The sequence below is a fragment of the Prionailurus bengalensis genome, chromosome E4 (assembly GCF_016509475.1).
Source record: "Prionailurus bengalensis isolate Pbe53 chromosome E4, Fcat_Pben_1.1_paternal_pri, whole genome shotgun sequence".
Lineage (NCBI taxonomy): Eukaryota > Metazoa > Chordata > Mammalia > Carnivora > Felidae > Prionailurus > Prionailurus bengalensis.
Window position 1 is genome coordinate 15347597 of NC_057360.1, and position 26755 is coordinate 15374351.

The 26755-nt window shown below is 41.8% G+C and overlaps 1 protein-coding gene and 1 pseudogene across 1 annotated transcript in view; one reads left to right on the forward strand and one right to left on the reverse strand.

The window, feature by feature from the left end:
* Positions 1–2828: 2828 nt before the first annotated feature.
* Positions 2829–26755, reverse strand: part of SLC9C2 (solute carrier family 9 member C2 (putative)) — an 82553-nt gene continuing 58626 nt past the window's right edge. Inside the window, exons 20-27 of the mRNA XM_043568232.1 lie at positions 26027–26175; positions 23434–23559; positions 18262–18360; positions 15146–15313; positions 12895–13026; positions 7003–7188; positions 5219–5303; positions 2829–3109 (exon numbers count right to left, since the gene is read on the reverse strand). Coding sequence (XP_043424167.1) covers positions 3012–3109; positions 5219–5303; positions 7003–7188; positions 12895–13026; positions 15146–15313; positions 18262–18360; positions 23434–23559; positions 26027–26175 — 1043 coding nt within the window. The 3' untranslated portion in view covers positions 2829–3011. The remainder of the gene's footprint in view (positions 3110–5218; positions 5304–7002; positions 7189–12894; positions 13027–15145; positions 15314–18261; positions 18361–23433; positions 23560–26026; positions 26176–26755) is intronic.
* On the forward strand, positions 13957–14515 carry LOC122476120 (annotated as a pseudogene).

The following is a 26755-nucleotide window of genomic DNA, read 5'->3' on the forward strand; positions in this document are numbered from 1 at the left end:
ATGAAACCTCTGTGTTTCAGTCACAGTGGCCGGGTTCCTACGTGTGCAGCCAGATCCAGTATTTGCTGACACTCAGGGGATCCACAGTCCACGCTGAAATACTGTCCTGTTATGGCAGGTGTCCAAAAGGTTCTAATAAATAGGCCTGACTTTTTGTCTTAGTTTTCTTCTTATTCTTACCTCTCTTAGGGTTTTCCCTAGAGTAGAGCATCAAATATCCTTTCGAAATCTTGTTGAAATGAAAAGGCATAATGGATTCTAAATAATAAACAATCAGACCATAACATTCAACTTTATTTGACTTTTAAAAAGAAACTGAAAAGTGATATCAAACAGTATTATGCAATGCAAGACTATTAACCTCTCCTAAACTTTGCTTTCAGCACCTAAGGTTAGAGAACATCGTTCCATTTTTCAACATATACTAAATTGGGGAGGGAGGGAATAACTTTTCACTGGAAAATGTTAGGGGGTCATTAACAACAAATCAAATTATATAAGTTGTATGCTTCAGTCAGTAATATTTTAAGTGTACAATGCTTCTGATTACTTGAATTCTCATAAATGGCTCTATTTGGTTTCATTTGGTAGGCCATGAATTATATTATCATCCTGAAGAATTTTGAACATCTCAAGTATAATGCAACTGCTTAAAGTTAGAGCTTTTCCAGCAGCTCAGTTGCTTGTGAAATAAATACAGAAGTATGTATTAGCCATTTCAGCAACTTCTGAGTAACCTCCTTGCCAGGCAATCCTTCAGCACGTGAGCCAGGATATTAGCTCAGTCTTTTACCTGACTCCACATATCACCTTAGCACCATTAGTATTCCTTTTTAAAATAGGGTCCAGTTTCCAACTATAAAGGAAAGTCAAAAGCAAAATATTAGACTATGAGCATTTCAGGAAAAAACATGAACTATCAAAATGCAATCAGAAAACTTAACTGAAAATTCACATTTTATTATCTGGAACGTTCCCTCTAAAAGATCTTACATATTAAGGGCTTTGAGAGATCAGTTACGAGTAAATACATATGCATCTCTGTGCTATCAAGCATCATCTTGGAAAGAGATACTCCATTAATTCACTAAGAGTAGTCAAACAAAGGTGCACTTCAGGAAAAGAGAAATGTCAGGAGAGTTGAATTCCGGGTAACTCTGTGACTGATTCCCAGGTAACCAGAAACTTTGTCCCTAAATCACAAGGAGAAACTTTTTAAAATAATGGGGCCTGGAAAAGAACAGTGAAAATGAGGAGTCAATGAAGCCAATTACTTGACCCCCCCATTAGGTTTCCCATTTGTGAAACAGGGTCCTTTCCCATTTGTGAAACAGGGTCCTTTCCCATTTAGGAAGGCTGCCTAAAAAGAACTAAGTTGCTCTCTTTAAAGGAACCATTAATCACACATTCGGTCAATGCAACTCTCCTTCCCCCAACAAACACTCTGCACACCACTCTGACGGTCATAAATGACAGTGAGGGCCCCGAATTTCTGTTAAAAGGGTCTTAGGAGGACTCCTTGGTTGGAGATGTGGTGGCCCAAGGGTCTTCTCTTGAAGCCGCGCTTACACAGCATACCATTTTCCCTCGGAAAACGTATTTACGTGGAGTGACTTCGCAGCTGGGAGACAGAGGGTGCTGGAGGCCGCTGAAGCCCATCCTTGGCCCCATTCACTGCTCCCTGGCCCACCTCTGCATTCACCTAGTGCCCCGTCGCCCTGTCAGAACAACATTCTCCTCCACTGTGCAGGGGGCTTGGGCCCAAACGACCTCTGTTAGGGGCCCTGACAGAGACTCTTTGAGTAACTAGGCCTACAGACAGGTCCCCCACTCCCCAGACTTCCCTCCACTCTGTCCTGGCCTGATGTGACCAGCCTTCCCCCCTCCTATTCCAGACATGGACTTCTCAAAATTTTCCAAATTAGCCCTGATTGCTGAGTAGAGTAGGAAAAGATGTCAGGGCAAAACCTAAGTGACTCTCCATAATAAAATGGCCTGAAGTCTTCTATTTTATCTTAAAAATTCATGCAAATTTGTCATCCTACTCCATGTGTGTTTTAATATAAAACATTTTAAAGAATCTAATGGTTAAATGAGTTTCCTCTGTTTAAAAGAGCACCAAGTAAAACTCATACTCTAGGAAGATGCCCTGGATGAGCCTGTGGCTGCACATCCCCCGGGCACAGCACCCACATCCTCAGGGAATACACACTCCACACGGAGAGGCACAGGCCTGTGGATGCTAACATCTAGTTTGTGTGCATGGCATGACCCTCCCCATCCCTAACCCATAGATCCCTACTACTGAGCTACTGGGAAGGAGGTGCACAGGGGGAAACTGAGCCAGAGCGTGGGGCAGCCTGGGGCAAAATCACATCTTCCAGAAACATTCTATCATTTTCATCTTTAAATAATTCAGGTGAGGGACGCCTGGGTGGCTCAGTCGGTGAAGTGCCTGACTTTGGCTCAGGTCATGGTCTCACAGTTTGTGTGTTCGAACCCTGTGCTGACAGCTCGGAGCCTGGAGCCTGCTTCGGTTTCTGTGTCTCCTTCACTCTCTGTCCCTCCCCCGCTTGCACTCGCTCTCTCTCTCTCTCTCTCTCTCTCTCTTTCAAAAATGAATAAACATTCAGGGGCGCCTGGGTGGCTCAGTCGGCTGAGTGTCCGACTTTGGCTCAGGTCGTGATCTCACGGTTCATGGGTATGAGCCCTGCATCTGGCTCTGGGTTGACAGCTCAGAGCCTGGATCCTGCTTCGGATTCTGTGTCTCCCTCTCTCTCTGCCCCTCCCCTGCTCACGTTCTGTCTCTCCCTCTCTCTCAAAAATAAATAAATATAAAAATTTAAAAAAATTTTAAAAATGAATAAACACTCAAAAAATATTTTTAATAATCCAGGTGAGTTTTATCCCAATTTTTCTAAATTAATGAGCTGCCACTATGAATCTCTTTTCTTACCACCTACATTTTGCTACTTGGCTTCACAATTGATTCCAGCTATGTGGCTTAATATTCACAGTAAGACAAAATCTAATCCATGTGTCAAGTTTCTTACCTCCTTTTTTCTCTTCCAATTATATTCTCTGTGGGTCGTTCGAAGACCAGTGTTGACTGAACCAATCCAAATACATGCATCAGACAGAAAAACTAAATTAGGAATTTAAGAGTAAAGGTAGCAGAAGACTATTCTGAAATGTCAATTTACTTTCTCTCAGTAGGTCTCCCTTCCCCCCCTTTCATATGAGCTCTTTACTTTCTTCCCTTTCTTCCCTCAAGGGCGTTTGCTCTTAGGGTCCCCAGAACCTAATGGAAAGGCCGACAAACTCAAATGAGAACAGGGAGGTCACATAAAAGAGGAAGCAGGCCATACCTAAGACAAGAGGGTGAGGTGTGGACTGTGGCAAACTGCACATTATCTGCTTCCCCCATAACCAGCTCTGAATGTTGCTACATACAGGAATGAGGCCCAAGCGTTAGCAGACTTTCTGAGTTTTTCGAGAAAAGCTCAAAATCTGGATTTTTTTTTATGTGAAATTTGTCGATGTTCATCTTTTGCAACTTATTCTAAATTTTTAAAATTTTTTTTAACATTTATTCATTTTTGAGAGTGAGAGAGACAGAGTGTGAGGGGGGCAGGGGCAGAGAGAGTGGGAGACACAGAACCAGAAGCAGGCTCTAGGCTCCAAGCTGTTAGCACAGAGCCCGACGAGGGGCTCAAACTCATGGACCACGAGATCATGACCCGAGCTGAAGTCAGACGCCCATCCGACGTAGCTACCCAGGCACCCCTGCAACTTATTTTAAATTTTTAAAAGAAAACATATATGTGGGCCCAATCCAGTGCACTGACCTACCATTTATGATTCTCGTTCCAAATTCATCGGGAAATACAGCATGATATATTACCCTCAGTCTAAAAGTGATTGCAGAGAGCCCGAAGAAAGAGAGAGGCCTACAGGCCCAGGAACAGAGGAGGACCTGTACCCTGCTTCTGGCAGTGCTAAGATCTCTGACTCAAAAGCCCTCAGGGTGCCCCAAGGGGGCTGACGCTAGGCCCTGAGCTCCAAACCCTAGACCCCAGTGCCCCAAGAGTGTTGTGAAAGGCAAACTGAAGACACTGTGAGGGCTAGGGGTAACGACTATCTCAGTGTTAAGCCAGCTTGGACAGGAGACCTGGGAACACCGAGAACTCCCCCAAATCAAGTGCTGCACGTGACCCCAGAACAGGGCCTAGAAAGTAAGCTATAAGAATGCCTGAGGTTGAATTTGCTGCTAGGGCAGAAGTGGAATCACTTATTGAATGTCTGTCTCTCCTCTTCACAAGGGCAGACACCTGGTTTGGCTTGCTCACCACCTAGCGCTTGGCACAGTGCCCAGCACACGATGGGGCTGCGTCTTAAAAGAATCGTGCAAATGAGAAATGAGGTATAAAATATTAATAAAATGCACTTTCTGCACGCAGTTTGAAATCATGTAAGCCCCTCCCCCCGAAGTAACAATTCGTGAAGAACTGCATAACCTCTAAGCTAGCAGATCATGCGGGTCAGAAACACCAGGATGGTGCCAATTAGAGACGAATCTTAAGGGAGCTCGGGCAGTTGGGGAAATGAAAACACTGGGCTTGGCAAGGCAGGGGTGCCAAGCACTACGTGGAAGATTTCAGCGCATTTTCTCTAGAGCAAGGCCTTGCTACCTCATCTGCTCAGTAATATTGCTTAGCACCGTGATACAAGCAGCGGGGCACTAATACACGTTTAGCGATTTTAATTAGGTCGTAACTATGGAAGCGCACCTCAAGCAAGAGAGCTGAGTTGTGGCTGCGACTGGTTTGGAGTAGTCAAAGAGCCTGGTTCAGGTTCCATATTCCCCTTGATTGTTGGGAACACACCAGCTCTCCACCCCTGGACGCACTGTGAGAAAGTCTATGCCCGCCCCATTCCTGCTTTACCCCCAGCAGCACGGTGGGTCTCCAGGCCGCCAGGACGGGAACAGAGTACCACACAGAAGCTGCTCTACACCAGCTGTGAAGGAAGGGACGGGAGAGAGAAAGGCTACCTCAGCGTCTGGAGGACTCAGGTGGCCTCCCAGAAGTAACATGGAGGCCAGGGTGGGCCCAAGGATGGAGACTGGTGATAAACCCACGCAATACCCTCAGATCATTTTCTTAGAATTAGATGAATGTTTCATGGTTTTCCTATCACAGAAAGGGCTACTCCTTACCCATGACTTTGGAGTCATTGGTATTTTTGGCAGGCTTGGATGCTTGGATAACCAGCAGCTTGCTTAAATCTGAAGTTCCCTGAATCTAAAGAAGAAAAGAAGTTAGTCAAAAGAGCAGACTTTGATCTCTAAGCTGGCTGCTTCCTAACCTTTTCAAAGAATATAAGAAATAAGCCAAAACTCAGAACTGGGCTTCAACCCTAAGCTCTCTATCTTTTTCATTTCAAATCCCCTCTAACATGGTTTCATGAAGTCTTGGCCCAGAAAATTACCTTTTGCACATTTACAATTATCAGGAAGGAACTTTCCACACCTTACTTGTAACCAGACTGGAAATTCTGTTTGGGAAAACAGGGAAACCCCCAACATACACTCAATCGCTTTTATCCCTACATGGATGTCCAAGGGCTCAGGGCCCTGCTGTCCCAGACAGCAGGACTGTCTTCTTTTCTCAGAACTTTTGCCCTGTGTGTCCTCCAAAATTTGCCCTCCCAGAAGGCAAGTAGGGTGCAAGTAACAATTATAACTATCATTTCTAGATACCAGGTCCCCTCTCCCTCGATCCTCACAAGAACCTCAGGAAATGGCCACAGCTGTTATCCTAACTTCACGAATAGGAAACTGAGGGTCAGAAGGCAGGTCACCTATGGCTCACACATTGGTGGGCACAAGGGCCAGGCTTTACACCCACGTATGCCTGATCCCAAACAGCTCCTGCTGTTCCCTGCCTCACTCCCACCCCCCACTTCAAAGCTAAAGCGATTTTCATTTTCTATTAGAAAAGCAGTTAAATTACCGTCATCCTCGGAATTGCTGAGAGGTACAAAATAATAATGTCGTGAAAGGGACGAATGCACTTTTTAGGAGGTTTACCAACTTTTCCGAGACATAAATTTTTCATTTAGTTAACAACCTCTCATTTAATAAATGAACCGGCAGAAAGGGTCTCTCCTCAAGAGGAGAAACGTCCTACCCGATTAAGGACAGGTCAGCTCTTCTCACTCCCTCTTCCTCCTCCCCACTCCTGTGCTCCACCTTCCTGCCACCCCATCCTATCACACCCTTGGTGTTCACACTCTTCTCCCTCACAGATCCATGGAATGGTGCTATCCAGGGCCCACTGTCAAGGTATGCTCACAGCCCCTCACGTGGCAACAAAGTGATGTGGCCCCTACTCAACTTTCTTCTTACTAACCAGTGCAGACCCCTTCAGAGCCACACTAGCATATGGTGTCATTTCCTCGGTGTGAACTAAGGAAAAGTGTCACCCGTCCTTTGGGAGGTACAACCCTACTCCAGGGCAAATGGCTTGGCAAGCAGAGAGCAGGCAGATTCCAGCTCTCAGTTCCCCCTCGGGCACACTCTTGTGTAGGGCCCAACCCTCACAACTGTACATGGGAAGCCCTAAGCATGCTCTGACTGTTTTGTTAAGGGCGGTAAGAACTACAGGTTAAATTTCTTTTTAGGGTGGTCAGTTGAGTTTTAAAGTCACTTATGGGGCACCATGGAAAGCAAATGACTCTTTAGAAATAACGGTCCTGGGGCGCCTGGGTGGCACAGTCGGTTAAGCGTCCGACTTCAGCCAGGTCACGATCTTGTGGTCCGTGAGTTCGAGCCCCGCCTCAGGCTCTGGGCTGATGGCTCAGAGCCTGGAGCCTGTTTCCGATTCTCTGTCTCCCTCTCTCTCTGCCCCTCCCCCATTCATGCTCTGTCTCTCTCTGTCCCAAAAATAAATAAACGTTGAAAAAAAATTAAAAAAAAAAAAAAGAAATAACGGTCCTTACCTGCTCACAGGTTTTAGGCAAAATGCAAGGTGCAAGATATTGTACCTCTGTCTTAGTATCAATCACACTGCCATACACAATAATAACGAATTTCATAGTCACATTATCGATGACCATTTCGTTATAGCTTGATAAAGTCTCCACATATGCCAGATTGAACGCCGCACACTTCTGAAACTCTAAGTTCTACAATAAAATGACATTTTTTCTATGAATCATACCAGATGACACATGGAATCAAGAAGAAAGCAAACTCGCTGATTTACAGGCTTGTCAAAAGGCATATAGACCCTAAGACCAACAGAAATGATTTATTTAGAGTTCAGAATGGCCTCCGACAAGATTATAACTCAAGAGTTTTTACATCATTACTACTAGTGGCCCTGGATATGGATGCCAGCCTGATTTACAGGCTGGCATGACCTCTCAATCAGCCTCAGCAGGGTGGTCAGCTATGCTTTGTGGATTCAGTTTTACCAAGCAGTAAGCAAACACCCCACTTAACAAGTGAACAAACAATAGCAAAAAGCTAAAACAAAACAAGGCAATATACTGAGTCTGAGTCATACTTCAAAGCTCAGAATTGTAGTCCTCAGAGCTGGAAGGGAGCTATTATGTATGGGTTGACTTGTGTCCCCCCAAAATTCGTATGTTAAAGTTCTGACCCCCAGTACATTAGAAGGTGACTTTGTTGGGGCACCTGGGTGGCTCAGTCACTTGAGCGTCCGACTTCAGCTCAGGTCATGATCTCACGGTTCGTGAGTTCAAGCCCTGCATCAGGCTGTGTGCTGACAGCTCAGAGCCTGGAGCCTGTTTTGGATTCTGTGTCTCCCTCTCTCTCTCTCTCTCTCTCTCTCTGTGCCCCTCCCTGGCTCTCACTGTCTCTCTCTCAAAAATAAATAAACATTAAAAAAATTTTTTAAATAAATAAAGAATGTGACTTCATTTGGAAATAGGGTCATTGCAGATATAATTGTTTAAGTTCACATGAGGTCATAATGGAGTAGGATGAACAACTAATTCAATACGGCTGATGTCCTTAGGGAGATTTGGGAGCTCCTGGCTGGCTCAGTCAATAGAGCATTCAGCTTTTGATGTCAGGGTCTTGAGTTCAAATTCCACTCTGGGTATAAAGCTTACTTTAAAAAAAAAAAAGGCCAGGGGGAGATTTGGACACAGGTACACATACAGGGGGACTCCATGTGGGATGAAGACTGCCATCCCCAAGTCAAGGAGGAGGCCTGGACCAGATTCTCCCTCCCTCATACCTCTTAGTAGGAATCAACCCTGCCAACGCCTCGATTTCAGATTTCTCCTCAAGTACTATGAGACAATACATTTCTGTTGTTTAAGCCCCCCAGGTTGTGGTACTTTGTGACAGCAGCCCCCCAGAAAGCTAGTACACCTGCTTAGAGGTCAGTCCCATGGTAGGAATCCCCTGGACAGTGCCCTCACTCCGTGCACAGCTATGTGACCCTGCCCTCAGACCTTGGTCCCTAATGGGCAGACTGAACACTTAACTGCTGAGAGCAGCACACCTGGGGCATGAAAAGCATAAGAAAATTAGCAAATATCCAAAATTTTACGAGAAAATCTTTAAAAAATAAGCTTTTTGGTTTTTTTTAATGTTTGGGTTTTTTTTTTAAGTTTATTTACTTTGAGAAACAGAGAGTATGAGCAGGGAAGGGGCAGAGAGAGAGAGGGAGAGAGAGAGAGAGAGAGAGAGAGAGAGAGAGAGAGAGAGAGAATCACAAGCAGGTTTCACACTGTCAGCACAGAGCCCAATGTGGAAGTTTGAAGCCACGAACCGTGAGATCATGATCTGAGCCAAGATCAAGGGTTGGATGCTTAACCTCCTGAGTCACCCAAGCTCCTTATTTTGGCTGTTAAATGCATGTAAATTTTGAGTTCTATGATTTAGAGGAGGGTTTGCAGCATAAGCTTATCAGTGTTTCTAAACCTCTTTATGTCGGTTCTAAAAGTCTTAATTGGCTAGTTCTTTGATGGGAAAAGACTAGAAGGAGATAAGCCAAAGTGTTAGATAGAGATTCTCTGGGGGAGTAAAATCAGGCTAGAAAGTTATTACTATTTTCTTATGTTTTGTATCTGTATTTTCTAATTTAGATAATAAATATGCATGGCTTTCAAATTGTTTTCTTAAAAAATGAAAGGAGGGGCACCTGGGTAGCTCAGTCGGATAAGGGTCCGACTTCAGCTCAGGTCATGATCTCACGGTCCATGATTTCAAGCTCCACATTGGGCTCTGTGCTGACACTTCGGAGTCTGGATCCTGCTTCAGATTCTGTCTCCCTCTCTCTCTGCCCCTCCCCCACTCATGCTCTGTTCCTCTCTCTCAAAAATAAATAAACATTAAAAACAAATGAAAGGACATTCACCTTATTATTGAGTCAAATCTGACTCTGTACGCTTTCAACCTATTGGTCTTAATTCTCTCCTCTGGAGTTTTATACTAGACCCTAAACGTGTCCACCTTCTCTTGAAGAGGCAAAGCAAAAGGAAAGGAGAAGAATCTAAATCTTTTTGCCCTTCCACTAAAATTTTTCTGAAAATTATTGCCACATAGTAAAGAAACATGACTTCCTTAACATGACATGCTAATTTTTAAAGAATTTTTTAAAGATTTTTTTTTCAACGTTTATTTATTTTTGGGATAGAGAGAGACAGAGCATGAACGGGGGAGGGGCAGAGAGAGAGGGAGACACAGAATCAGAAACAGGCTCCAGGCTCTGAGCCATCAGCCATCAGCCCAGAGCCTGACGCGGGGCTCGAACTCACAGACCACGAGATCGTGACCTGGCTGAAGTCGGACGCTTAACCGACTGCGCCACCCAGGCGCCCCTAAAGAATTTTTTAGAGTGGTTTTAGGTTCACAGCAAAACTGAGAGACAGGTATAAAGATTTCCCATATACTCCAGCCTCCACATGTGTATAATTTCCCCCACTATCAATATCCGGCACCAGAGTGGTACATTTATTACAACTGATGAACCTACACTGACACATCATAATCAGCCGAAGTCCATAGTTTTACTTTAGGGTTCACTCTTGGTGTTGTAAATTTTATGCATAAATGTGTAATGACATGTATCCATTGTGATAGTATCATGCAGAGTGGTTTCACTGTCCTAACATCCTCTATTTATTCCTCCTGCCCCAACTCCTAGCAACCACTGATCTTTTTATTGTGTCCATAGTTTTGCCTTTTCCAGAATGTCCTACAATTGAAATCATACAGTGTGTAACCTTTTCTGGTGGCCTCTTTCACTTGGTAATATGCATCTAGGTTTTTTTTCCATGGCTTTTCACAGCTTAACAGTTCATTTCCTTTTAAAAATGTTTTAAAAATCTTTTTTTTTTTAATTTTTTTTTCAACGTTTTTATTTATTTTTGGGACAGAGAGAGACAGAGCATGAACGGGGGAGGGGCAGAGAAAGAGGGAGACACAGAATTGGAAACAGGCTCCAGGCTCCGAGCCATCAGCCCAGAGCCTGACGCGGGGCTCGAACTCACGGACCGCGAGATCGTGACCTGGCTGAAGTCGGACACTTAACCGACTGCGCCACCCAGGCGCCCCAAAAATCTTTTAATGTTTATTTTATATCTTGAGAGAGACAGACAGACAGACAGACAGAGAGAGACAGAGTACAAGCAGGGGAGGCGCAGAGATAGAGGGAGTCACAGAATCCGAAGCAGGCTCCAGGCTCTGAGCTGTCAGCACACAGCCTGACACGGGGCTTGAACCCACGAACCGTGAGATTATGACCTGAGCTGAAGTTGGACACTCAACCAACTGAGCCACCCAGGCGCCCCAAGTTCATTTCTTTTTAGCACTGAATGATATTCCATTGTCTGGATGTGCCACAGAGGAATGAATTTATCCATTCATCTACTAAAGGACATTTTTGTTGGTTGTTTCCAAGTTTTGGCAATTACGAATAAAATTGCTATAAATATATGTGTTCAGATTTCTGTGTGAACATAAGTTTTCAACTTCTTTGGGTAAATATCAAGGATACTGATTACTGGATCATATGGTAAGAGTATGTTCAGTTTTATAAGAAACCTCCAGACTGTCTTCCAAAGTAGCTGTACCATTTTGCATTCCTACCAGCAATGAATGAGAGTTCCTGTTGCCCTATATCCCCACCAGCATTTGGGGCTCTCAATGTTCCAAATGTCGGCCATTCTAATAGGTGCATAATGGAATCACAATGTTGCATTTTTCTGAGGATATATGATGTAGATAGAACGTGTTTATTTACCATCTGTATATCTTCTTTGGTGAGGGGTCTGTTAAGATCTTTGGCCCATTTTTTAATTGGGTTGTTTGTTTTCCTATTGTTGAGTTTTAAAAGTTATTTGTATATTTTAGGTAACAGTCCTATATCAGATGTGTCTTTTGCAAATATATATTTTCTCCCACTCTGTGACTTGTCTTCTCATTCTTTTCAGACGTGCGAATCTTTTAACCCAACATTCATATCCAGTCTCATTTTACTGAGATGCAACAAACATTGTTGAACTCTGGTCTGTCACTTTCCCAGTTCCTAACTTATAATAGGGGTTCAAATAATTATTAAATAGGATATAAATATGGATTGTAAATTATGCCAATGCTATTACTTGTTGGAGAAAAAGTTCATAAAAGAGGCTCGGTCACCCCAATAAAGATTTTAAAAAGACAGTAGATTCATATTAACATAGGTAGAGGAGACTATAAGAAACACCACCCCAGGGATGCCTTGGTAGCTCAGTCGGTTAAGCATCCAGCTTCGGCTTGGGTCATGATCTCACAGTTCGTGGGTTCGAGCCCCATGTTAAGCTCTGTGCTGACAGCTCGGAGCCTGGAACCTGCTTCGGATTCTGTTGAGAAGAAAAGCTAATAAAAACAAGATAAAGGGGGCCAGCCAGATGTCGGAAGCTGGATACTCCCCTGCATACTTTTGGCTTCTGCAATCTTGTTTGCCTCCTGTGTCCATGAACTGCCCAGATAGCACCACTGATAAGTGCCCCCTCCCCTTTGTCTTTTGTCTCTCAACCTACCATCCCAGCCATAATAACAGGCTGATGCCAAGGTTCAGGGCTCAGCCTTTGGAGGTGACTCCGCTGGGCCAGGACCAGTGCGCAGTAAACAGTCTTTTCCTGATTCCCCAAGTGTGCGTGGCTTGTCTCTTCCTGGGCACCAAGTATTTGCTGTCACACTGTGTCTCCCTCTCTCTCTGCCCGTTTGTGCTCTATCTCTCAAAATAAATAAACACTAAAAAAAATTTTTTTTTAAAAGAAAGAAACACTACGCCAATCAGTCCTCACTCAGATCATTCAAAAAGCTGCATAGAACAAGCACCCAGTCCAAAGAGGAAACTCAATTAGCATCTACCTGGGTCTGAGTAGATTGGCTCATAATGCAGGGGATTTCGAGCTTGAAAGCAGAAGTCATTATGTTTCTGTATATTAGTGAAAAGGAACCATTATTTCCTCCAGAAAACTGCTATTCCTCTTGTATTCCCTATTGACAGAGTTTAGAGCAGTGTTCTCATCCCTGGATGCACATTCGAAACACCCGGGGGCTTTTTTAAAAATGCCAAAGCCCGAAAGCACACACAAAATGTAAGTTCCTAGTTCTTGGGAATCTGCCTATTTCATATTTGCTGAATCTGTTTTTTTAAGGCATGACTGCAGGTAGCCTGGAAAATCAGCTGTGACAAGAGAACTGAAGATCTGCAGGAAGTCAGAACAAGTGTGGTTAAAATTCTAGAATCTCATTTTAGAATATCAGATACAACCTTCCTTTCTGTCTCTGTCTCAAAAATATGATACGCATTTCGTAAAAAGCAAATAAAAGTCCATTCATTTTTTAATCCTATAACTTACCTCATCAATGAGACTTGATTCAAAATACTGATAGGCAATACTGAGTGCAAGCTTTAGCCATATTTTATATTCCAAGGATGGCCAGAAGACATCAAAGCCTTCATACAAATCCTCCAGGGAGATAAAGCAGGCCTGAAACCACAAGATATCGAGCAGCAAGCTTGATTCACAACTAAATTATAAGGCCATCAGAAGACAAGGTGCCTATAGATTTAATCTTCACCTGACCCCTTAGAAAAACCATCAACTCTAGTAAAATTATGATACTCTGCCATTTAAAAGCATTGTATTGTGGAGAAATTGTTTGCCATATGTAAGATGATAAAATTTACAGTTCAATTAAAGCATACACTTAGTGATAAGCCAGGAAAATATATACCAGTCAATAGCTATGGTAAAGGATACAGCTCATGAGCCCAAGATTCAGGAAGTAAGCCACATAAACTCATCTATTTTACTGCCACAGTAGGTGAAGTGGGCTCAAAAGAGGACTCCTGCTGCCTCAATTTTGACCTCAGACTTCTAGTTGGGTTTTTCTTTCCAGCTTGTCTCTTGGCTCAGGCTGAAGGCCTTGGGGACAAAGCATCCTTAGTTGGGAATGAAACTACCCCCTCAAACAATAGGAACTGCTCTGAGCCAGCAAGACCCCACCTGTGATTAACTCTAAGACAGTGATGGATTTGACCTTCACTGTCCACCTGCTCACACCCATCCACGTTTGCCCCACATTTTCCTTATATAAACCCAGAAGTATTTCAGCACATTGGAGATCATCTTTGAGCTGCTAATCCACTATCTTCCTGGTGTTGGCCTCACTGAAATAAATTTTTTTCTTGTTTCACCATCCCTCATGTCTCTCTGCCTTTGGATTTTGTCAGCAGTGGGTGGTGGAACCTGACTTGGGGCCCCACTCTGGGTGCTCTTGTACCCCTGCATGTTGGCTATAGACTGATTCACAGGATTTGTTTCCAGAGGCCAACTGCTTACCTGAATATGGAAGACTGCTCTTTAAGAATTCAAGCTACATGGACTTCAGTGACTTCACTTCAACCTTGTGACTAAATTCATGCCTCCTGTCCTCTTCCAGAAACTAAATGGTATGAAACTGATAAAGCAACATTCCCTTCTGTCCCACACACCCCTAAGACTCTGGACCCTGCCCCTTCCAAAGCTGAAGCTAAAGCAAAGGCTTTGAAGGCAAAGAAAGCAGTGCTGAAAGGCGTCCACAGTCATAAAAGATCTGCACGTCACCTACATTCCGATGGCCCAAGACACTGCATCTCTGAAGGCAGCCCAAATATCCTTGAAAGAGCATCCCCAGAAGAAACAAGCTTGACCACTATGCCATCATCAAGTTCCCCCTGACTACCAAGTCAGCCATGAAGAAAATAGAAGACAACAACACTCTTGTGTTCATTGTGGATGTCAAGGCCAACAAGCACCAGATCAAACAGGCCGTGAAGAAGCTCTAGGACATTGATGTGGCCAAGGTCAACACTCTAATCAGGCCCAATGGAGAAAAGAAAGCATATGTTCAACTGGCTCCTGACTGTGATGCTTTGGATGTTGCCAACAAAATTGGGATCATCTAAACTGAGTCCAGCTGGCTAAATCTAAATATGAATATTTTCAACATAAAAAAAAATAATAATAGTACATAAATAATAATAAAAAAAAAACCAATTAGGGGCACCTGGGTGGCTCAGTTAGTTAAGCAGTCAACTTTGGCTCAGGTCATGATCTCACGATTTGTGAGTTCAAGCCCCACATCGGGCTCTGTGCTGACAGCTCAGAACCTGGAGCCTGCTTTGGATTCTGTGTCTCCCTCTCTCTCTGCCCCTCCCCTGCTCGTGCTCTGTCTCTCTCTGAAAAATAAATAAACATTAAAAAATTTTTAAAAAAACAAGTATTCTTTAAAAATACTACTTTCATAATGGTGGCCATTTATTGTCTATACATGCCATGCACTTAGACATTTTCCTAATCTTCATAACGTCAAAGCTAGACATTCTCTCTTTTAATAAACAAGGATACTAAGACACAAAGAGATTAAAATATGTCACTCCAGGTCCCACAGCCAGGATGTGAGATACTAAATCTTTTCTCAGCTAGTCTACACTGCTTCACAATAGCTGGGTAGGTGGCTGCATAAGATAACGGAACCCAAAGGAAGAAAAGATTCTGGTATTCCTTATTTACTTCAGGAAGAATTAACTAATAGCCCACAATACAGACAGAACCAGTTTCTTACCTGTAAAATAGTTTCACAAATGGCAGTATATTCAATTTCACGCTTAAGCAGACAGCTCAGCTCTCCAATGACGTCCCCACTGGTACAGTATTCTGTAAACATGGTTTTGAACTCTCTATCAGACCTTAGGCTACTTTCTATTCCAAAGGTAGGAGGTGAGCTATGCAACTGCAAAGGGAAATACAAAATTAGAAACTCTTCACCAAACCAAGCCACAGGAGCTCCCACTGTTTCTTTCAATTATTAACAATGGAAGGAAAAGATTCTTTTTCTAAAATTAATTAATTAATTAAGTTTTTAATTTACACCCAAGTTAGTTAGCATATAGAGCAACAATGATTTCAGGAGTAGATTCCTTAATGCCCCTTACCCATTTAGCCCATCCCCCCTCCCACCACCCCTCCAGGAAGGAAAAGATTCTTTACTACACTTTCAGGTGTGAAAAAGGAATTAAGGTACCCCCCCAAAAAAATCACAATTTTCTTTCACATTTCAATTCTCCAAAGGAAGGATCATTTCTAATCTTTATCTTCACAGATGACCCTATTTACAACTTTCTACTGACTGTTTACAACTTTCTACTGACTTATACCTTCCTTCTATAAAAATCCCACCAAAAGTAGTGATTGCTGTCTGCAACTAACTCAACCAGCCATTTCAAGTCTATTAGAAATTCTTATTATAATGAGCTAGTGCCTCTGGTGGAAGAAGACTAAATCAGACAGCATGAATTAACATGCCTCCAAATCAAGCCATGATTTCAGCACAACCTAGTCGCCCTTTAAATGGTTAGTAATTTCCATGGGACATCAACAGAACAAGTTTTTAGGGAGAATACAGACAGGGTGGCTGAGTCACTTTAGGAAAAGAACGGATAGGCATGGGTGGGGGAAATAAAAAAGCTATCAGATTTCAGGAGGAAGCTGCAGGAACCGACCAGAAGGATTACAGAATTTTCCAGAAAGTTGAGCTGTGCACATCAAAGAGGAAGGCTATTGTTCAGGACACAGGAAACAGGGAATGGAGGGTCACTGAAGAAGTTGCTAGGAAAATGTCCCCTCCGCCAGTGATCACCATTCAAACTTTTAGAGGCATTCATGCTTCCAAAGGACTTTGACATTTTTCTAATTTAATTTTGAATGCAATTCAAAGGCTCTTTGAGCAGCGAACCCTATCTCTGCTTTTTACCAACCAAGAAAAGAAGATAACATCTATAGGCAGAATTTAAAGACATCCTTCCAAGATTCCTGTCTCTTTGTTATTCAAGCAAACATTGATCTAGGTAGCTCTTGGGAAGGGACTTTGCAGAAGGAACAAAGGTTACTAATCAGCAGACTCTAAAGAGAAAATTCTGGATTATACTGCTGGGTCAATGTAATCACACAAGCCCTCAAAAGTAGAAAAGGAAGTAGAGTCAATGAGAGAGATGCAGCATCAAGAGAGGGATTGGCTGTACTTCAGCTCTGAGATGGGGCGGGGATGGGCTGTGTGCAAAGATGGAAGGGAGGGGTGGGGGCTGGAGGTGGATTCCGGCTGATAGTCTGCAAAGAAGCAGGGACATCTGTCCTCTAGCCATAAGGAACTGGATTCTACCAACAACCTCAATGAATCTGGAAATTGATTCTGTCCTCAGAGTTTCCAGAAGGGAACACTGCCCTACTGACCCTTTGATATTGGCCTTGTGAGATTCAAGCAGAGAAAGCAACTAAGCCCATAGGACTTCTGAACTATGAGATAATCTAAACTGCTAAATTTGTCCTGAGTTGCTATGGCATCGATTAAACACTAATAACATCTCCAGCCCAAATATTGTTGGACTTATACTTTAAGAAGACCTAACTAGCCCAGTCATTGCAGGAAAATTCCTCAAAGGAAAATGTACGTTGCAGCTTTTAAGTGTTTGATTCGACATACTTAATAAATACAGGTAGCCGTGTACTTTTGTTATGATTCTAATAGGAACATGACACATCTACTGGAAGCAGAATAGAATAATGGCTAAGGACATTACTGAGGCCAACTCTATGGGTTCAAAGCCTTTCTCAACCTGTTACTATGTGCCATTGCAGGGGCAAGCGAATTAATTCTCTGTACATCAGCTTTTTTCTATGAAAAAAAAAGGTTATTATAAGGATTAATTGTCATAGTATATTGCCATTTTGACCACCCTTTAAAAAATTATAACTAACTTCTTCATCTCTCAATCACCTCTAACATACTGTATATCTAACTGCTTATTTTGTTCATTATCCCATCTCCTTCTATGCCTCTACTAGAAAGTAAACTCTAAGAAGGCAGGGATTTTTGTCTGTTTTGTCAATTCTGTGCCTAGAATGAATAGTGCCACTGTGTGGTGATAATGAGGTAAATATTTGTTGAATGAATGAATGAATGAATGAATGAATGAAAAGTGCCAGACATTTAATAAGGGCTATATGTATTAGTTAGTATTATAATATACTTATCATAACAGTTTATTTCCATGATCAACTTTGATATTTTTAAGGTCTGAAATACCCCTTCCAAAAATAAAAAGCCAGATATAGTATGTGTATTATACTAAGGGTTTGTCACTTGTCATCATCATTTAGGATCTAGGAATTATTTGGGCCACAAGCTGGGGCTCACCCATGTATTCAGCTACCAGCATTCAGATTCTAAAGAACTCTTGTCCCCCTCACTCTACTGACCTCTTTCTCTCTCTGGTCACCAAATGCCTCCTATTGGTTGGGTAAAAGTCATATTTTCAAACCTCATCCTATTTGACCTCGGTAAGGATCTGACATTGTGGTCCATCCCATCATTCTTGACTCTCATTTCCTTGAGATAACCACTCCAAGTTGTTTATCAGAACATCATGGAAAAGACTGCTTCCTCCCAGAATTGCCACGAGGAATAAGCAAAGACTATAAAAACATTTTGTTAAATGAGGAGCACCTTTCAGATGTTGGGTATTATTATTATCTCTCAGCTGTAATGTTCACTCTGAGCAGAAATGGTTTCGTTTAGAAATTACGTTACAAATATGAAACTTTCCTGGTTCCTAAATTTCTTCTTATGTTAAAATCATATATATTTCAAAGTACATTTTTAGTAAACAATGAATAGTCCCTTACAATTGCCATTCCTGAAATAATTAAGTAGATTCCTTGTGGCATTTCACCTTCTTTACAAATGACATCTCCATAGTCGAAGTAGGCAAGTTTGGCTCTTTCCTGAAAGAAAAATAAAAAAGGAGTCAACACAAAAGTTTCATAGTCTACTTTTCTAAATAGAAATAAGATGTTAAAGCTGAAATGGGTTTCAATAGAAAAAAAAACTCCACAAATTGTATGCTTTGGTTTGTTAATGAATTATAATATGCTGACATACCTCATCAATTTTATTTTAAAAGAAAGGAACAAGCAAGCAAATTATAGACTTTGTGATTTGTACCAGGTACAGTGACTGATGGAAACACCCAACAAGTGCTCAGTTGAGTAGATGTTAACAATAAAGTGTGATACTTCTGATAAAGGAGACAGAAACAGGATGCTCTGGAAAAGTCCAGAAAGGCCACAGAACCCAGTATTGGGTGTCCAGGGAAGACTTTAAAGGGGAAAGAACAGCCAAGCTGAGGCCTGAAGGAAGGGTAACAGACAGGCAGGATACAATGGGTTGAACCCCATTCAGGGCAGAGGATTCGGCATATACAAAGACCCAGAAGCAAATAGAGTATCTACAGTTGGGGTAACTGTAGATTTGGTATTCTGTGGCCACAGCAGGGTGGGGTGGAGACAGGCTTCACTAGGCATAGTGCCTAGGGTTCCCAACACATTAGGGACTCATAACAGTATTTTCATTTATTTTAAAATCAGAAGGAAATAAAAAAACTTTTAGGTGGAAGAAAATGCTTTAATACTAGAACATTTAATACTAATATATTCATCTTTATACTAACACAGTCATAAAGTATAATTTTTGTACTTTTATATGGGGGAAGAGGCTGACTAAGGCAAAAGTGCCAGGGCCCATGAAAAGTCATAACACAGCCCCAGTAGAGAAAGGACTGGAGAAGTGAGCCAAAGCCAGGTCTTGAAGGGTCTTGTAGGCACATTAAAGAGTTTGGGCTTTTCCCCAAAACCAGAAAGGAGCCATGGAAGGGTTTGTAACAGGGGAATTAGGGTGACAGATCTGCATTTTATAAAGATATATAGGAAACATATCTCGAAATCATTCATAGTGGTTATCTCTAAATGTGGGGTAAGGAGTGATGAGTTTTCACTTTTTACTTCATGCACTTCATGGATAACTTCACGATTTTTTTAAAAAGGTGACATAAAACCAATTAGCCAGCTTATGTATTATTCAGACCCTTATTTTCTACCATTGACTTCTGGCTTCTCTTTATGGACTGTTAGGTTTCTAATTAACCACACTGGCTGGAGAATGAAAGAAGGGAGGAATAGTTAAAATTAACCATTGTAGGTGTGATGGAAACCACACTTGAAATCACAGTCTACCATAAGGGGTGTTATTTTGTTTACCCTGTGGATTTTAGCTAGTTAGCCACACAATCCCTGGGCTGTGTACTCCCAATTCATCACAATTTTTACCCTGGTAAAATTGGATTGAAATGGCTATCAAGACCCAACATATTAAGGAAAGGGGGCACATAGAGTAACAGAAGTCTGTAAGGGGATAGAGAGGGTCCAACAGCCTTGCAGAGGCATCGTAAGTCAAGGATGGGAAGGAGGTTACATTGTGGTGACAGATTCACCTCAGGTGTCTATGAATCATTAATCTATAGAGTTAACTTCTTCTCATTGGTTTTGGCATTCCTCCCCATTCACTGCTGGGTGGTCAGTTAATTACACTTGTGAAAAGTATTACCTACAAAGAACAAAATTCTAACTGTATCTTAAATTGGATTTTAACAAAACTAAGGAGAATGCAAATTATAAGAAACACTTTAGAGACACCTGCTTCCCAGTCCAAGTCCGTCACCAACCTCCCACACGCATTTATTTGCAATCTATTTTTCAAACTACCCACTACGGCCCTTGGCCATCACATCAGGTTTCTTCCTCCTTATTGCAGCCACACTTGTGCTCCCCAAAGCAGGACTTCAGATCCAAGCTAAGCCAGTTGGACTTCTTTCTCAAGAATTGAACTGAGAGACAATGAGCCTGGGAATTGAGAACTGAGCCATGATATCCAAGTGCTAGAAGAAGGGTCCACAAATTCCCACCACTGATATTACTAAACTGGCCTGAATCCCACCCTGCCCATGGTTAGTTAGCTAACTATTTCTTAGTAGCTTCTATATACCACCACCTTGTCTTTTCAGTCAACTTCCCCTTTGCTTAAACTAATTCATGTAAGCTATTGTTACTTTTTTTTAATTAAAAAAAATTTTTTTTTTAATTTTTGAGAGGCAGAGAGCATGAGCGAGGGAGGGGCAGAGAGAGAGAGAGACACAGATCCCAAAGCAGGCTCCAGGCTCTGAGCTGTCAGCACAGAGCCCAACACAGGGCTAGAAGTCGTAAGCCAAAAGATCATGACCTGAGCCAAAGCTGGACGCCCAACCGAATGAGCCATCCAGGTGCCCCTAGCTCTTGTTACTTTCAACCAAAGGAGTCTTAATTCAGTACATTTGAAATCAATTCAGAAGAAAAATTCAAAAATTTCTGATAGGAAGAAAACATTGGTATAGCAAGAAAGGAATCAGATATTCAAAGCTCAGTAGAATTTCATTATGATTGCTATCTTTCTAGAAAACAAGGAAAATGTCCTCATTGTGGACAAACAGATGCCTTACTATGTGCCTAGATCACAAAATATGGTACAACCAAATTTATGGTAAAACAAATGCCATTCTTTCTCACAGAGTCTTCCTGATTCTAAAAATCTAACAGAGGTTGTAACAGGTTGATGAAAAAGTTATAAATCTTATCATTTATACTATAGCCATTTAAAACTAGAACCACAAACTAGTGGTCTATGGGTCACATCCAATCCAAGGATGTTTTTTGTTTGGCCTGCGGGATATTTTTAAATTTTTAATGTGTGCCAAATTTTTAAAATTTGGAAATTTCACATAAAAATTCAGATCTAAAAAATCTGACCTCCACATTATTAAATCTAATAGTCAATTTCTAATCTTCTTCTTATTTGATCTCAGCCTCATTTGACATGCTTGCTTACTTTCCCCTTTATGAAATACTTTTTTCACTTGGCTTCTGGAACACCACTCTCTTTTAGTTTTCCTCCCACATGATGGATTACTCCTCAATTCTTCCCCCCCGCCCCCAGTTTTATTGAGATGTAATTGACATACAGCCCTGTTCCGGTTTAAGGAATACCACATAATGACTTGACATACATATATTATGAAACGATTACCACAAGTTTAGTTAACATCCATTACCTCATCTAGTTACAAAAACAATTTTTTCCTTGTGATGAGAACTTTTAGGATTTAATCTCTTAGCAACTTTCAAATATACCATGCAGCAATGCTAATACCTATGCTCATCATGTTGTATAGCACATTCCTAGTACTTGTTTATAACTTAGAAGTTTGTACCCTTTGACTATCTTCCTTCCATTTTCCCTCCCCCTATCCTCTGCCTCTGGTAACCACAAATCTCATCTCTTTCCTATCCGTTTTGCTAATTCCTCGTCATTTCCACTCTAAATGTTGGATAGCCCAGGACTCAATCCTTGGATGTCCATAATAATTCCTTAACTTATCTCATCAAGTCTCCATATATTAAATACTATCTCTATGCTGAAAACTCCAAAATACCTATCTCCCGTTTGGCCTGCCACCTGAATTCCAGTCATGTATCTTACCGCCTACTCAACATCTCCATTTGGATGTCTCAACACTTTCTCAAATTTAACTCATTCAGAATCAAACTCCTGTGCCCTCCATATAAATCTTCTCTTCTGCACTTAAGTCAACAGGAACTCCATTCCTATTTTCAGACTAAAATCCCAGAAGTCATCCTCTTTAACACTCCTTCCATCAGCACCTATCAGCTCTACCTTCCAAAACACATCAAGAGTCTGACCACTCGTCACTTTCACTAATCTAAACCACCATCACTCTTGCTTCTGGCTTTCCCTTGACCCCTTACCAACCTATTCTCAACATAGTGGTAAGGTGGTCATTTTTTTTTTAAGTTTATTTATTTATCTTGAGAGAGAGATCACTTCTCGGCCTTTTGGCTAAGATCAAGTGTTTTGAGAGAGAGAAAGAATACACACATGTGTACACACAGATGTAAACCAGGGAGGGTCAGAGAGAGGGAGAGAGAGAGAATCCCAAGCTGGCTCCACACAGTCAGTGCATGAGGTCATGACCTGAGCCAAAATCAAGAGTCAGACACTTAACTGACTGAGCCACCCAGACATCCCCAAGGTGGTCATTTTGAAATGTACGTGAGATCATACCACATCTCTGTTCAAAACCTTCTCTTTTCATTGAATTCAGAGTAAAAGCCAAACCCCTTACAATGGCCTGCAGAATTGTACAAACTCAGGCTCCATTACTTCTCCAACTTCATCTGGTCCTTCCATCACTGCTTCTGCCACAGGGGCTCTGGGGATGTTCCTTGAACACACCGAGCACACTCCGCACCAGGGCACTGCACTTGCCTGGAATGCTCTCCTCCCAGATATCTGCATGGCATGCAGATCCCACTTCAAATGTCACCTTGTTAGAGCAGCCTTCCCTGACCACCTCATATAAAATAGCTCCCCAACTATATTCCCTTTTCTCACTTTTTCTCTATAGCATTGATAGATCATCTAATAGACTACGTATTTGTGTGTTTATGTGTTTATTGTTTAGCTCTAGGCGTATAAGATAAAGTCCAGGAAAGCAGGGACTTCATTTGCTTTATTCACTGGCATATCCCCAAACCTAGAACCGCCTCTGGCACAGGGAGAAGATTCAATAAATATTTCTTGTAAGAGTCTAAATTTCCATAACAGTTGACTTTAGACAGAGCATGAACTCTGGAATATACCACAGTTTTTGCTGTTCCCTTTAATACTATACAGCTTCTTTTACTTTTATATTATCTACCTTGCCTGTATAGTAATTTAAACTTGAAACCCTTGCTCTAAAAAAAAGTAGAAAACTGGAAAACTGGGTTTTGCTGGGCCTCCATTTTGGCTCACGCTTCATCAGCCATCATAGGATTCTTGCCTTGGATATACTTTTTGTTAATCTTGCTTTAGGGAGTGGAAAGTAATTATCATCAAAAGTGACCCAGAATAGAAGACAGAATCTTTACCTTGAAGAACTCAATGAGAACATCTTTATTTTCCAGCCAAACAATATTATGAAGATATTTGTCAGGAGTTGGTGGCGGGATGGCCATTGGAAAGTCATTCAGTGCCTTTATTTTCCTAAGAAGTACCTGAAAAGTCAAAATAATGGTGATCAGATCCTATAGCAGAAAAGAGATTTATGTAAAAATTAAGGAAATCTTTAAACACTATTGTTACGTAAATTTATTTTAATTTTGACTCATACTTTCTCTCACCCTATTTAAATTATCCTCTAACCTTTTTTGTCCCTATTCTTCCCTTAACTCATTGAATTTATGAATTGATATATATATTTTTAATGTTTATTTAAAAAAAAATTTTTTTTAACGTTTATTTATTTTTGAGACAGAGAGGGACAGAGCATGAACGGGGGCGGGGCAGAGAGAGAGGGAGACACAGAATGGGAAGCAGGCTCCAGGCTCTGAGCCATCAGCCCAGAGCCTGACGTGGGGCTCGAACTCAGGACCGCGAGATCGTGACCTGAGCCGAAGTCGGACGCTCAACCGACTGAGCCACCCAGGCGCCCCTATGAATTGATATATTAACTCATATTGAATTTATTATCTTTATAATTCAGTTAACACTGTAGCCCACTGTGTTAATTTCAGATCATCTAAACTTCTCAGTTTGGGGCACCTGGATGGTTCAGGCGGGTGAGCATCCAACTCTTGATTTTGGCTCAGGTGATCCTACATGGTATTGAACCCCATGTCAGGCTCCACACTGAGTGTAGAGCCTGCTTGAGGTTTTCTCTCTCTCCCTCTGCCCTGCTTCTCCACTCACAAACTCTCTCTCTCTAAAATAAAAAAATAAACTTCACAGTTGACTACTGTACAATTTAATGCCACATTTCCTCAAATCTTTCTTGTATGTATTATTTGCTTCCTTAAATTCTTCTAATTTTGAAGGATATAGTTTCAGTTTTATGGGCTCTCAGAAACCTTCTCTGGCTTCCCACACCAGGTAAGAGATAATCACTTGATTGACTGGATGAATAAAGGATTAAATCAAAGAATGAGAAAGAGCCAGTGGACTTTGGGGTCATTGTTGTATTAAATATCCAATCTCCCCAAGAGTCCATAACACATAGTAGGTATTCAACATGTATTTACTCAATTAAATTGAATTAGCTAGGTAATTCCTTATGACTAGCTCCTTATGACTTAGAAGATAATTATATCTCTTTGGCTGACAATTAGGCAATTAATATGCATTCAATAAGTAACTGTTGAATGATTGATTTACCCATTACCTTTCTAAACAAACCTATAGAAAAAAATAGCCTCTTTCCTTATAAGGGCTATTATTTATTTATTTTAATTAATGAATATCAATAATTCAATTGAAGCTTATATAATCTTCAACTGGTAAATGAAAAGAATAGAATACAAACCACAGCATGTGTAGAGATATATACAACTTGAAGGATACTGTAAAGTAGCCCTTTTCTTCCCTCTGTCAGACACTAAGAAGAAATCATATAACCCATTTTGTCCTTTGCCATAATATTAGCCTAAAGAGATAGAGCCTCAGAGGGGAAAGCTGGCCTGTCCCACACCCATTTCTCTTTGGGAATCATGGAGAGGGGACTATGTCCAGGGAATGACCAGAAGCACAGTGCATGTGACCCTTGGCTGGGAGCTGCCAGTGACAAGGAAAAGCATATGATACCCAGAAGCAGCTTATCAGTGGTCAACACAGACAGAAGGTAGGACTAGAACTTCCATATTTCTGCTTTCTGTTAGGAAACTGATAGGTTCTTGCAGAGGATAGGAAGAACAATCAAATTTGCACAAATGCACAGTCTAGATGGTGGATGTGATAGAGTGATAGCATTAAATATTAAATATGTTTTTCTGTCATATGTTCCTATTTTCTTTTTGCAAATACATTTATCATTTTTCAAAAGTCCATTTATCAGCCAACCAATTATGGTGCCTTCCTGGGTCCTCCTCTCTCAGAACTGCACCCCCAGACTCCCACCAACACACACGTGTGCGCGCACACACACACACACACACACACACACATACACACACGCAAGCTGATCCTTTCCCTACCATGTTAAAGTTATGTGACTCCCACCTCCCTTGTCACAGCTGCCTAGCCTGGGCAGTACACATTCCACCAGTGGATAGACAAGCAGAAAAATCTAATGAGTTTGTAGAGGGAGCCAAAAGAAGAGGCCACAGAGGGCAACCCTCACAGGAAATGGAGAACCTGGAAAGCTTTCCATGTCCACAGTCAGGTCCCTTCCTCAGGCATGGCCATATGGTCTGGCTACCATGGGTTTGGTTAGGCACTCTTATGTCTTTATAATAAACCCCCCAGTCCCATTTCTTGGCAAGGTCTAGCTCAAGTTGGTTTCTGTTACTTGCAACCAAATAGTTTTGACATGGGGTATACCAGGTAGCACTGGCACTAACAAAGGCTCCAGGCAAATTACAGCTAACACCCGATTTAATCTCCCTCACTCCTTACATTCTGCTCAAGTAACAATGCAGCCTCGGGTGTTGGGCTCATGGAATCAAGCAACGTGGATAATTGCTTTATTACCTTATTCATCTCGATGCCCTCATGTTTATCAATAATGCCTCTTGACCAAAGGAAGGTGAGGTTTTTCAGAGCTTTAGCAATCACGTTCCGGATTGCCTGCCTAGTCTTCAAAGCAATGACAACATCACGACCCTCGTGCTCTATGAGTCCTGAAGCAAATAAAACTGTCAGTAAGCATACAGTGCCATAACCACGATAATAACTAATATGTGTGTAATAGTTTGTAATTTCCAAAGTGCTTACACAATATCCTTTTATTCCTGCTTCATACAGAACATGCGAGGCCGGTAGGACTAGAGCTATTTTCATCTGCATTTTATGGATGAGAACATTGAAAACTGGCGTCCCCCACCAGCTAGGAGAGAATCACTCTCTCCTCTTTATTCCCATGGCATGTCCTACATATCTCCATTATGGAACCTACTATAGTGTGGGATTTTGGTCCTTACTTATTTGATCCTTCACATCATATAACTTTTGTTGGGTGAACGCATAAATGGCTTCATGTAAGAGACCCCTGGCTTCAGCTGGTGGAGATTTCTGAGATCAAATGGCATAGCTTTTCCTCTTTAATGAACACAGGAAGTCATGACCTGGACTGGAAGACATGGCGAAAACAGCGTCTCTTTCATCTTTGTCATCCTGACATTAAGCAAAATGCCTGACATCCGGGGCGCCTGAGTGGTTCAGTCAGTTAAGCATCAGATTTTGGCTCAAGTCATAACCTCA